Consider the following 13,268-nt stretch of genomic DNA (forward strand, 5'->3'; position numbering starts at 1 on the left):
AGTTTATTGAAATGAGCTCAGGAAATAAAACATTAGACAATAAGAAGGCTGTAGGGTAGGAAGCAGGAGCCGTTGTCAAACTTAAGCTTTCAATACGAAAAGATAGTAAGACCCTTCCCCAACCTCCCATCTTTGCTGCGTGAAATATTTTGTGAAGCATCGGCATACAGGATATATAGCGTGGTAGGTACCAGACGGGATCAGTAGGGACCCTTATTGACCCTGTAGGACCATGTCTGAAACCCTGACTGGGCTTAAGCAGTTGGTAGCACCTGAACTCCTTCCTCTTACACACACCATTAGCTTCCCTAAGTCTCACCTTCTCACCTGTCAAATGAAGACTCAAAGGGCTGCCTCTCCAGGGCCATTGTATGAAATTAGTAAGTGTAAGTTCTAGTCCCACAGTCTTACACAGGGGAGTCTTGTCTGTTAGTCTTTATTCTGCCTGTCCATCTAATTTCCAGGAAGGACATGGACTGTATGAAAATGAATAGCTATGTAGGTGAAGGGTCCACTGCCACATTGGACCTCATTCATGACCCTAAGTTCTTGCCTTCTTGGGGATATGAACTCAGGGGATTCATTCCCTAAATAAATATTCTTTTCATTCTTATAATCCAGCTGCTAAAGAGAAATGGACAGACTGAGTAGGAAATCCTATCTGGGGGGCTTCCTGCTCCAAGCTCACACTGCATGACTCGAGGGACCAGCCCGCACACTTGTGAAGAAGCAGGAACGGATAGCCACACCTAGCCACTATGTGTTCCACAGCCTCTCCAAGCCCGAGAGCCTGTGAATGGCCACTTACCTGGTTACAGCAGGCCACAATGACATGCTCAGGCTCAGGCATGATGCTGCTCTTCTGGGCCACCAGTGTGTCCTGGGTATGGCCAGGAAGCCGGTAAGAGGAGAAGAGTCTGTAGTACTGCTTCATGCAGAGGGGCTGCCCTGAGAGCTGCCCCTTGGCCCAGTCAGTGGGAAGGGAGTTGCTGGAAGGGGAGAGGGTGAGAGGACAGAGGAGGAGAAGAGGCATTGGTGTGGGCTCTGTGGTAACCTTATTTTTTTCTTCCCGTTCAAAGGTTTTTACATCAAGCCCAGAGTCATATGCATGGTAAGCAAATGCTCTACCACTGGGTTTCTACCCTAAGGCTTCCTGTGGTTAGGCTAGCAGTGCACCAAACTCACAGTGGCACTACTGCAAGGCTGCTCTTCATTTTATGAAGTAATGGATTGTTCTATTTCTGTGGCTCATGAGGCACCTCAGAATTTCCACAACTCCACCCTCACCCCACTCTCAGGTAATACACATGTAATTTTTGTCATTTAACCCTTTGTTTACACCAATCTTTCCATGGGACACCTTTCCCTCTACTCCTGTGATCCATTGTCTTTTTAAAAAATTTCCTTCTTCAAGTCTATTCTTTATTATCTCTCCTTGAAACCTTCTCAAAGTAGAAACTTCTATTTGTCATGTGCTTTCTGAATGATATGTTTATCATTCCACCCAGTCATCTGTCCATCTATCTATCCATCTACCCATCATCCATCCATCCTTCCATCCATCCATCCATCCTTCCATCCATCCATCCTTCCATCCATCCATCTACCCACCATCCATCCTTCCATCCATCCATCCATCCTTCCATCCATCCATCTACCCACCACCCATCCTTCCATCCATCCATCCTTCCATCCATCCATCCATCCATCTACCCACCATCCATCCATCCATCCATCTACCCACCATCCATCCATCCATCCATCTACCCACCATCCAGCCTTCCATCCATCCATCCATCCTTCCATCTATCCATCCATCCATCTATCTATCCATCTACCCACCATCCATCCTTCCATCCATCCATCCTTCCATCCATTCATCCACCATGCATATTTAGTCATCCATCTACCCATCCACCCATTATATCAACTGAATATGTCAATTCATACATTGTCCATCTTTCTCTATATGCATTCTTCTGTCTATCATCAATTTATTACCATCATGGCCTCTCATCTACCCACTCACCCACCCATCCATCCATCCATCTATCCATTCACCCGTCTGCCTACCCACCATTCACCCACCCACTATCCATCCATCCATCTATCCACCTGCTGTCCATCCATCCACTCACCCACCATCCACCCACTATCCATCCATCTATCCATCCACCTACCATCTACCCACCCACCATTCACCATCCATCCATCCATCCATCCATCCATCCATCCATCCATCCCGCATGCACTTATTTATCTACCATTCAACCTCCCACACATCTACTATGCATCGATTTATCCATACATACATCCACCACCTACCCACAACCATCATGCATGTATTCATACATCCATCTACCTATCCTTTTTTATTATGCATCTATCCATACATTGCCTATTCATCCATTCATACACTATCAATGCATCTATTAGAGATTGAACATCTCTTTCACAGGGGTCACTAAAGACCACCTAAAAGTACAGATATTTGCATTACAGTTCATAACAGTAGCAAATACAGTTATAAAATAGCAACAAAACCAACAGTTCTTAACAGTAGCAAAATTATACTTATAATATAGCAACAAAACAAATTTTATGGTTGGGGGGAATCACCACAACATGAGGTTTACAGCATTAGGAAGGTTGAGAACCATTGCATAAACCCAACCATACATCTGTCTACCAATTCACTATCCATCCATCCATCAATCCATCCATCCATCCATCCACCCACCCACCCATCCATCCATCCATCCATCCATCCATCCATCCATCCATCCATCCATCCACCCATCCATCCATCCATCAATCCATCCATCCACCCATCCACCCATCCATCCATCCATCTATCCACATAGTGTAAACTATCCACTACTATATAGCCATCCATTTATAGTCTACCCGTCCATCCACTAAGTCACCATATATTTCTCTTTTGCAGGTTAAATGAGAAATGCTCTACCATAGGCACTGTATTTGAACCTTTGACCTCCAATTGATGGTATCGTTTGGGGGGAGGTATAGGATCTTTAGGAGGTATAGATTTGATGGAGGAAGTACATCACTGGGGGTGGACTTTAAGAGTTTGTAGCTTCACTCTACTCTCTCTCTCTCTCTCTCTCTCTCTCTGCCTCCCTCCCTCCCTCCCTCTGCTTTATATGTGCTGTTCAAATGTGTTCAGCCATCTTCCTTCCTTCCTTCCTTCCTTCCTTCCTTCCTTCCTTCCTTCCTTCCTTCCTTCCTTCCTTCCTTCCTATTTGTTTCTCTCTTTCTCATCTTGCTGGTTGTTTCTATGCCTTCCTTGGCATTATGCCATCCCCCTGCCCTGCCCTGCCCCAAAACCATAGGTAAAAATAAGCTCTTCCTTCTAAAGTTGCTATTGATTATTGATCATGGCACTTAATGACAGAAACAGAAAAGTAACCAATGCACTGTTCATTCATCCACTCCTCTTCCTTACATCCATCCATCCATGAACTCACTATTCACCTACCACTCATAAAACCATCCACTGTCATGCATTCATCTGTCACTCACCCATCAATTCAATCATCCATCCACCATGCATATGTGCACGCATGCAATTATCCATCTGCCACACATGCATGCATCAAGAATTTACCCATCACTATCCCTTCAACAACTGTGCATCTAACCATCTACCGTACACTCATCTCCCCACCACCCATTTAGCTATTGACCTAGTCTCCATCCATTAATCCATTTCTTCTTTGGCCCTTTCAGCTTCTAAAGTTTGCTGAGCACTTCGAGCCAGGCTATTCTGAGGTCTGGGGAATATAATGGTAATTGGACATGATTTTCCCACCCTGATTATGTATGTGTCCTGGGATGTGTGGCTGGGGAGGATATTGCAAATTGTCAAACGGGAGAATTTCAGGCAAGTTGGGTGACAAGCAGGGGCAAGAGTCCAGGACTAAGGGGAAGTCTCATTAATGCCTGCTTGACTGAACTGAGCCCAAAAAGCAGATGGGCTGGGTGGAGCGCCCCACAGTATGGCCACTCAAAGAGAAGAGGTTGCAGGAAACTTCATTACTGACCTGTGTCAGACTCCAAAAGCACTTGTGGCAATGGCAGGAAGTTTATGCCAACTGAATTAAAAAATACAACACACGGTCTTGTGGTTTACACTCGTAAACCTTTTCTAGTACTTATTTTTTGGTTGTTGTATTTTACACTATTTGAAAGTAAAGACCCTTCTCAAGAGACAGTTTGAGGCTTACCAGTGGACCCATGGGAAGCAGAAAGGAAGCAGAAGTTTTTAACTGAATGAAGAATGAAGAAAAGGCTACCAAAATGGACAAGGGCAAGCCCCTGGGCCAGGGTGGCAGAGCAGATGTTGGCAGCTTATGCTTGGTGCGTTAAAAGCTCCTGGCAGCTTTGAGATGCAGAAGTGTGCTTTGAATTATGTTTTTCTTTTTTTTCTTTTTCTTTTTTTTTTTGTCTCCTTTGTGCTAAGGGTTAAACCCAAGGTCTCATCCGTGCTAAACATACACACCATCACAGAAACAACACTCCCAATTCTGGTATGTGTGTGTGTGTGTGGTAGGGGTTGTTTTGTATTTGATTTTTCCATACTGAGGGCTAAACCCGGGGCATGCAAGGCAAGTGCTTTATCACTGAGCTATATCCCAGCGTATCCTGTCCTTGTTTTGCTTTTTTTTTTTTTTAAAAAAATAGCTCCACATGTCTGGAACATGTCTGTTCCAGGAAGCACCAGGAAGAAGACTGTAGTGATGGTGGGAAAATACTGTGGATCATGTAGGAAGGATGCTTGGGGCTACCCTGGCTGGGGTAGGTGGTGACCTCATCTCAACACCATAAATATCATGGAGGGAGAAAGAGTGACCACAAGAGACTCCTGGACCTACGGATCGGGGTGTGCCACTGTGTATACTGAGAAGACAGGAGGTGTCAGGACGGATGCACATGGGAGAAGCGTGCAAAGCTCTACTAGGCCCTTTGTAGTGGGCAGGAGATGCCCCAGTGGGGATGCCCAGGGTCCAGGGAAGGAATGTGGCTTTATTTTATGTCAATTGAGAACCTTCTGAGAGCAGGTAAGAAGACAAACTTCTTATCTTCTGGACATCAATACACTGAAAATGAAGATCTACTTAATGAAGTGTTCTACTCACACACTCTCCCAAATATTCCAGCCTCATAATATTTGCAAGTACAGAACACAAGAATCTTTATGTGGGCTCCCGGGGAAACAGGCGTCTGCGTGTGCGCATGTAATATGTTCACACATACACACGTGTCTGTACACTCAAGTGAGAGTGTGGAGAAGTGAAACATGTCAGTAATGGCTGCTTCCCTAGCCCCTGGGCTCTGCTGCCAGGGTCAGAATCTTTGCTCCTCTCCTCTGAGGCCAGGGGGCTGAAAGAGACAGGCTCTCTGAAGACAGAGATGCTGTGTGAATGGAGGAATGGGTTCTACAAGGAGCTCGGGCTCAGTCTGAGGAAGGAGGAAGGCTCTAGACACATGGCTGGAAGGGGCAGCCCGCAGGCCTGGAAGTCCAGGAGGGAACGAGAGCTATCAGACTGGCCCCAAGTCAGTGCTCTGTCTAAAACCCAGTTCAGATTCTGGTGTGCTGACCCTGGGGCCTGAGCCTCGCCCCTCTGACTCTCTTCCCCAGAGAGAACGTGTTCTTTAGCTTCTGCCCCAAGGTTGGCTAAACACTGACCCGGATCAACATAGAACAGAGTGAAGACTGCCCCTCCCCCGCCCCCGTGCCCTCACAGCTGGTCCAGTTCAAGGCTGTTCGGCCATCGGTAAGTTTCAAACCCTCTCTGAACCTCACTTGCTTATTTGTGTTCCTCCTGCATCCCAGCATCCATAGCTCTTTGTTCTTCCCAGTGTTCCTGGTGCCCCGGGGTTGGCTAGGAGGGAGACAGTTCTCCTAGCATTAAGGAGGACTCACTGCCTGCATAGCTCCCACCACCTACAGGAGTACCGCGTGCTCACTGAGCTAGAGCGGGCATGTAGACACTAAGGCTCAAAGGAGGAGACCGTCATCCCGATGGTACCACTCAGCTTACCAGCACCACTCCTAAGGCTGCTTCCTTCTCCACACTTCCTGGGATCTCCAGACCCACAGTGTCTAATTCACACCATAGGAGGAAAGAAAAGATCAGGAGGGAGGGCCATTTCCAAAGACCAGAGAAAGGCTGAGTTGATTTTAGCAGCCAGGAGAGCCAGGCTAATGCAATGTCCTGGCGCTGGCAGTGGGCAACAGACTCCACATAGCTGGATAAAAGACTAGGTCCCTGCCCTCTGGAGCACCCTGTAAGTTCTGGAGACAGATGGGAGAGGAGACAGCCAAGCAGAGACCTACCTAGTTCAGGCTGGGGCCCCAGCCTACCTGTCCAGCAGAGCCTTGTAGCTAAGCACACCAGAGATGAGACTGGCTGCAAATCTGCAGGGATGTGGAGAGAGGAGTGTTATAAGCCAGCCCCCCCTCCCCCACGCTCCCACCTCTCCTTTTTCCTTCCTAACTTGCTCCTCCCTTCCCTTCTCCTTCCATGCCCCTCCCTCTGCTCCAAACTCACCCATGTATCACCTGCCATATGCCAGGCCCTGTGCACTAATGGGGTGTGGGCTGCGCTGCCCCTCCCCCAGTGCTGTCAGCCCACCTCGGCCTCAGATTAAAAATGGTCCTTTGGTGAGAACTGGGGATGGTTTGGCTCTGGGGGGGTGAGGGGTGGGGAGAGGAAGCCTGAATCACCTTGAGGAAAAAAGAGGTGCCTGAAGGGGCAGGGAAGGGAAGGTGAAGGGCGAGGCTCCCCCCCCACCCCCACCCCTGCGCAAGGCTAGCCCTGTGGCAGGATCTTTTGGGAAATGCAGTCTCCTGGGAGCAAGCCACTCACTTAGTGGCTAATGAAAAGGAAAGTTAGTCCTGGGAGGAAAGCCTCAGGGACTGACAAGAGGACACAGTGCCGTCTTAACTGTCTATGGATGACGAGGCCTGGCTTAATTGCATAGGAGGAAAATGCCCCTCAGATGCAATTTGGAGAACTGTCTTTAGAATCTATCCATCCTTGTTCTTCTTTTAGAGGAAAGGGGGGCAAGTGGGAGCTGGGCCTGGCTGCACCAATGCTCACCCCACTGAGGCTTTAAGAGGATGAAACCCTGACAGATTCCAACAGGGAGAGCCTTCTTCCCGGCCCCTGCCCACCATTCTCGACGCACCTTGAGGCCCTTCCAGCGGCTCACTGAGCTCTGAAATTGCAGCAGATGGCAGCTGCACCAGCAGGAAGGGATGTCCCTCCCCAGGAGTCTGAAGCAGGCCTCCAAGAGGCACAGAGGAACTCTCAGATGACTGGAGCAGCATATCCCAATCAGGACTGCTTTTATGTGACAGCTTCTAGACCCAGGTCAGAACTGCTGTGTGGGTCCTCGAGACCCATGGCCCCCCGTTAGCGCCATCAAATAAATGTGTTTATTATGGAGTGATAGCACGTCTAACCTCCCCCTGGCCTGGCACTGGGAGAGGATGTCTTGTGCTACTTGGCCTCTCTTTCCTGGTGAGAGCCCAGGCCCCACATCTCAGGTGGATTTCCCTCCTGAGCACCCAGAGGGCTTCTTGGCCTCACCTTAGCTGGTCATTGGTGTCTTGGAAGTGCTGCCGAGCAAAGATCACAGCAGGGCTAGAGTTGACTGGCAGGGCCAGGCGGTTGTTTAGATACATGTCATTCAGCCAGTATTCAGAGACCTGCCAGGGAGCACAGGGAGAGGCACCATTACATCTGACCCCCTGTAGACCCCTCCTAAACAGGCACTGTGTTAGCAGAGGTCACCAGTCCTATTCTGCCTGCCCTGACTCAGGCCCTGCTTGTTTGATCATTTGTCCATCCATCCATCCCTCCCTCCCTCCCTCCCTCCATCCATCCATCCATCCATCCATCCATCCCTCCATCCATCCATCCATCCATCCATCCACCCATCCTTCTATTCCACAAGTGCACTAAGCCCCAGCTGTGTGCTGAGCCTGCATCTTCTTGGTCCTCCAAGTCTGCCCTTCACCATCACCCCATGCTAAAGGTAGCATCTCCTTTCCCTTTTCCTCTTTTCCCATTTTTAGTGATGCATCCTTGCCCACTACCAGTCCTTGTGCCTAAGTCCTATCTGTCACTCAACTCTGCCTTCTAAGCTCATCTCTACCCCCACCCACCCCTGTCTCTAGCTGTGCCCATCTCTCCCAGTCTCTCACCTCTCATCACCTTTCACATTCCCTGTCCTCCTCTTTCCCCAGTCCCCTCTTTCATCTTGCCTGCTTCTCTCCCTGAAGTCACCCAACCTATGCCACCAGTGTGTTCCCCTCTACTGCCTGTCTGTCTCCTCCCAGACCCATTACCTCTCACCCTCACCCATATCCCTTCCTCGTCCTTCTTTTCCCTCCAGAGGTCTCTTGTCAGCTTCTGTCCAGGAACCCTTACCCAATTGGCTGTCTTCTCCTGTCTCTCCAAGAGCTTTTCCTGCAGAGTCTCACCCAGGCCACCAGGGGCCCCAAACCTCTTCACAATGGCCTGGCTCTTCCTGAACTGCTCTTCAGGTACGAGGTGCCGCATGCATTGCAGGTAGGTGGCCAGGGTTTGCTGCAGTGGGGGCACTGGCAATTTAGGTAAGTCCTGGAAAAGAGGATTCACGGGCTCTCGCTCCTTTCCTTTAATATGGTCCCTATCTGACCCTGAGTCGATGCCAGAACACGTCTCCTTCTGCCCCACCCTCATTCCCCATTCCTGGACCTGTTTACTGTGCTTAGCTCAGCAGAATGAGAAACGAAGGGCCCTCCTGTTTGCTGGCCCTGTCACCATACTGTCTCTAGGTCTCAGGAAAGCACAAAACCAGATGATAGGCCTGGACTCACACCTTGACCCTGCTGTTGACACCAGACAGACCCGGGGTCACACTCTGACCTTGCTACAGATCAGTTGCATGTCCTTGAGGAAGTCTCTCCCTCTGCAAGGGCCCAGTTCTTCTATGAAAAATGATCCTCTCACAGGATGGAAGGGATGACGGATGTGAATGTGCTAACAGCCCATAAAGGATGGGTCTGGGACGAAAGATCATTGGCGGTATTGCTGACTGCTGGTCACTCTACATAGGAACTCCTCCCAACTGGTGCTCCAGATCCTGCATGCCCTCTGGACTGGAAAGTGTTGTTCTTACAGAGAGAGAGTGTCAGATGGGTTAAGACGGTTTTGGGTGGGGACATGACCAGCTTCCTGGAAAGGCTTCCTGGGGCAGTGGCTATTTCTACCCTGTGCCTCTTGTTTCAAATATTTCCAGGTCTGAAACCCAGGCAAAGGATTGGTTCCATGAGGGGACTAGAGTCAGGTAAGGCACAGTGCAAGTCTTTCCTGCCCAGATCTCTTCAAGCTTCACTCTTTTTCATCCATAAGACACAACAACCTCTTCCTACCTGACAGACTCCAAGAAAATAAGAGAAAAATAATTGACCCCAACAAACATGTATTCCGTTTGGATAACTGGCCTTATCCCTCCAAAGGGAATCCCAAGAGGAAGCTTGTGGTCTCTGGGCTCTGTGAGGTGAGAGTCAGAAAGGAAGTCCCACTGGGATCCCCCCACATGGGCACTGCCTGTTCTAGCTGACTGACCATGGCTGACCAGGGCCTTTGTAGGCTTGTCACATAGCCAGAGCAGGGACTTTTGCCATTATAGATGGGGAAACTGAGACCCATGGTGTAGAGAGACTAATGCCAGTTCACACAGTAATTTTTTTCTCAATGCTTTTTCTCCCTTCCCTTCCCCTGTTCCCTAATCCCTGTCCATCAACACCCTCCCCTCCACTCTCCTCTGCTCCCCTCCCCTCCCGTCTCCTCCCCTCTCCTGTCCCATGCCAGAGAAGTTCCTGCTGAGCTGCACCCCCAGTTCATATCCCCTCCTTTTCTGTGGTTTTCCTCTCCTCTCTCTCACAGCCTTTCCTCTTTTCCCTCCTGTTTCCTTCTGTCAGCCCTTGATAATAGAGAAAGGAGACTTTTCATGCCATTGCTAAATTGTAGGCAGTCGTACTGTGGGGCACCCTTCTGCAGGGGTTCTTCTCTGTGAAGTGGTGAATTGTTTCTCTCTGGTAGCCAAGGGCTCGCCCCACCCCGATGGACTTCCAAAAGCACCTGTCTTCTCCTGAGGCTCAGAGCTGATAGATGAATAAGTCCCCACCTGTCTGGTCCTGTCACTGGAGCCCACTAACTGACTGGAGGTGGAGTGTCAGTAACAAACTCTGGTGCTTCTGCCATGGGGAGCCGTGCAGATACAAGGACAGGTCTGGGCAGTGTCCCAAGTTGTTAACCCACGCCAAGAAAACCAGGCTGACCCCTCCCAGTCACTCCGGCTCCCCCTCTTCTTTTTATGGGGGTCAGTGAGGTTGGGAAGGCAAGTATCTCTAGAAGGCATAGCCCAGGTGGTGGTCTGATCAAGAGTGGTGACAGGCTTGGCTAGAGTGCCTGGGCTTCCACTGTGCTGTGGCACAGCCTGGGTGGTGGGCAAGATGGACAAATCTCAGTTTAGGTGTCTCAGCTCCAGACACGGTTCTTTCTCTGACTCTCGTGGACCTAAGACTTGGGATTCTTCAGTCTGTGAAAATTTCTGGGTGGCTCAGTTGAGCCAGACCCTGGACTGGACTTAGGAACAGTAGAGAGAAAGAGTCTGCCCTCTAGGAAGCCATGTCCCATGACAGGGGAGGAGAGGGACATACCATGGATGGTATGGGTCAGCTATAGAGGTTGGGGCAGCGTAAGGAGCAAGATCAAGGACAGAAGATAGGAAGTTCTCATAGGACCAGGGAGGGGTGAGAAGGGTGTGGTAGAGGGGCCAGCACATGCAGGAACTTGAACTGAGATGTGCTGCTCTATCTGGAAGGCTAGATGGAGCAGGAGGGAGGCTGTCTGCACAGGGAGGCTTCTCAGGAAGGGCAGTGTTATTTCAATCCAGTGGAAAAGATGATGTTTGAATGTTCCTGGCTGAACTAGTGGTAGCAGCTGGAGTTGCTGGGATGTGCCAGGGCCTGGGAAAGGGGTCAGCTTTGCCTGGGCATGCAGGTTGGGCTCAAAGCCATCTGAAGTGGAATTTGGGGTACAGTGAGGTTGGAGGAGGTGGAGGAGATAGGGCTTGACTGGCGTGAGTAAGAAGTGTGGTTTCCTGCATTCCCAGCACCCTAAGGCTAGAGCTGCAGTCAGAAACTGCTTTTGCTCCCAAAAGCATTGACACCTGCCTCACTTGGCCTACGAGGTCGTTAAGAATGGATGAAAGCCTGGCACCTCTGCTTTCATTTTGTGTGTGTTCCCTTTACGTTGGGTGAGACTCCTGACCGATTCTGCATGTAGGCATAAGCACTCAAGAAGTATCTGCCTTAAAAAACAAAACAACAACCAACAGCATCCCCTAAGTACCCCCTCCACATGGCTGAAAGTACAAAGAAGAACTTAACTGAGTTGGATGATAGTGGCTCACGACTTAATCCCAGCACTCTGGGAGCCAAAGGCAGGGGTTGGGGGGTTCTCTGTGAGTTCGAGGGCAGCTGGGTCTACATACAGAGCAAGATCCAGGATAGCCTGGGCTACACGGAGAAATCCTGTCTCAAAAACAAAACAAAACAAGAGAAACTTAACTACCTCTCACAGATTCTCCAGTGCTCAGTTCCAGACCAACTGAATGTGCCTAGACCTCTCTAAACATCAATTATCTTGCACTCCCCAAAACAGTACATTCGGAAGCCTTACAGAACAGACAATCATTCAGAGCAGAGCAATTATCTACAATAAGGAAGCTTCCCTCTGCACCAGGAAAACACTGGCAACCAAACTGCTTCCCCCAAATGGTCACTGTAGCAAATTCTGGCCAATCTGCAGAATCACAGCTAAGATAATGATCATCCAGACCACATATTAGGTCTTGATCATGACTGTTTATTGCACATATTTCATGTATGTATGTATGTATGTATGTATGTATGTATGTATATATGTATCAGATACCAGGATATATTCATATACCCTGATTGTTCCTCTAAAATGTCTAGTTTATGGCTATGCCTTGAGGATAGATTTTGAATCACTGGATCTCTTTACCTGACCATTTTCCCAATGTGTCAATTGATTAAGTCTCTTTTCTCTGCCTTTTTAACATATTGTCTTTTTAATTGATGTATGAACAGCTGAGTTTAGTCCACTGGGAATATTGGAACCAGAGCTGGGGTTTTTTTGCCCTAAGACTGCAGTATCAAGGCTTCTAGACTTTGAGACCCAGTCAGACAGGGCAGGGCTGCAGTCTGTCCTTCTGCCCAGGAGAATTCAAAGCCGGGGAACAATCGTGGGACAGTGCCACCTGTTCTGGGAATAAGAGTGTGTGAGAGAAGAGAGCAGGGATAAACACACGGCTCAAGTGGTTTCTCACCAGCGCCTCCTCACAGCTAGAAGCTTCTGCAGGCGTCTTTTGGGGGACCTTTTCCAGGATAGGCATCCTGGCAATTCTTGCTCCAGAGTAGCAGAGCTGTAGACCTGGGAACAGAGGAGACACAGCCTCACACGGAGCCTGAATGAATGGCGAAGCCTTACCCCCGACACCACAAGGAGACCACTGACTGACAGCAGTGTCTCCACCCCTCTGTGGCTGCCATCTCAGACCTCAACCCTGTGCCCCTGCCCACAGCGAACTCTCTGAAGCCAGAGGTGGGAGAGATTGAGTCCTGTCTTGAGCAGCCAGCAAGGACCTGCTATGACTCAAGGCTAGCTGAGCATCCCAGGTTGCGTTGGGAGGAGCTGGGCTGGTTGCCCACTCCAGCTTCCCAGGATCAGAGCACTAGAGCACCTTGGTTTACCTGGGACTCAACATCAATTTCTCCCCAACATCAACTTTCCCCCTAAGACATGCAAAATCATATCCGCTGGGTTCAGATTTCCCTCTGGGATGCCCGGCTTGGGTCTGGTATGGGGTAGAGGGCATGTGAGCTCAGAAAGCTCCCCCGCCACATGTGTGTATGAGTATATATGAGTGTGCTTGAATGCCCACAGTATTATAAGGCCCTGTATTCTGCGTGACATTTTGGGCTGCTTGAGGACCCTGGGTCTGTTAGCAGAGTGTTAACTTGGGTTGTCTGTGGGCAGCAGGCTCCAAGGCTGGGTACAAGGGCACTATGGAAGGACATGATACCTGCTGGAGAGCAGGTATTCAGGGCCTCTAGAGCCTCCTGACAGCCTTGGGAAAGGCAGGTTAATTTTGAAGGT

The 13,268-nt window shown here is 49.5% G+C and overlaps 1 protein-coding gene across 1 annotated transcript in view; it reads right to left on the reverse strand.

Annotated features, from left to right (window-relative positions):
• The window catches only part of Chat (choline O-acetyltransferase), a 51,049-nt gene extending 38,545 nt beyond the window's left edge, over window positions 1-12,504 (reverse strand). The window contains exons 1-5 of the mRNA XM_052190649.1: window positions 12,439-12,504; window positions 8,463-8,654; window positions 7,620-7,738; window positions 6,389-6,442; window positions 809-989 (exon numbers count right to left, since the gene is read on the reverse strand). Coding sequence (XP_052046609.1) covers window positions 809-989; window positions 6,389-6,442; window positions 7,620-7,738; window positions 8,463-8,654; window positions 12,439-12,504 — 612 coding nt within the window. The remainder of the gene's footprint in view (window positions 1-808; window positions 990-6,388; window positions 6,443-7,619; window positions 7,739-8,462; window positions 8,655-12,438) is intronic.
• Between the last annotated feature and the right edge of the window lie 764 nt (window positions 12,505-13,268).

This window comes from Apodemus sylvaticus, chromosome 8 (genome assembly GCF_947179515.1).
Source record: "Apodemus sylvaticus chromosome 8, mApoSyl1.1, whole genome shotgun sequence".
Lineage (NCBI taxonomy): Eukaryota > Metazoa > Chordata > Mammalia > Rodentia > Muridae > Apodemus > Apodemus sylvaticus.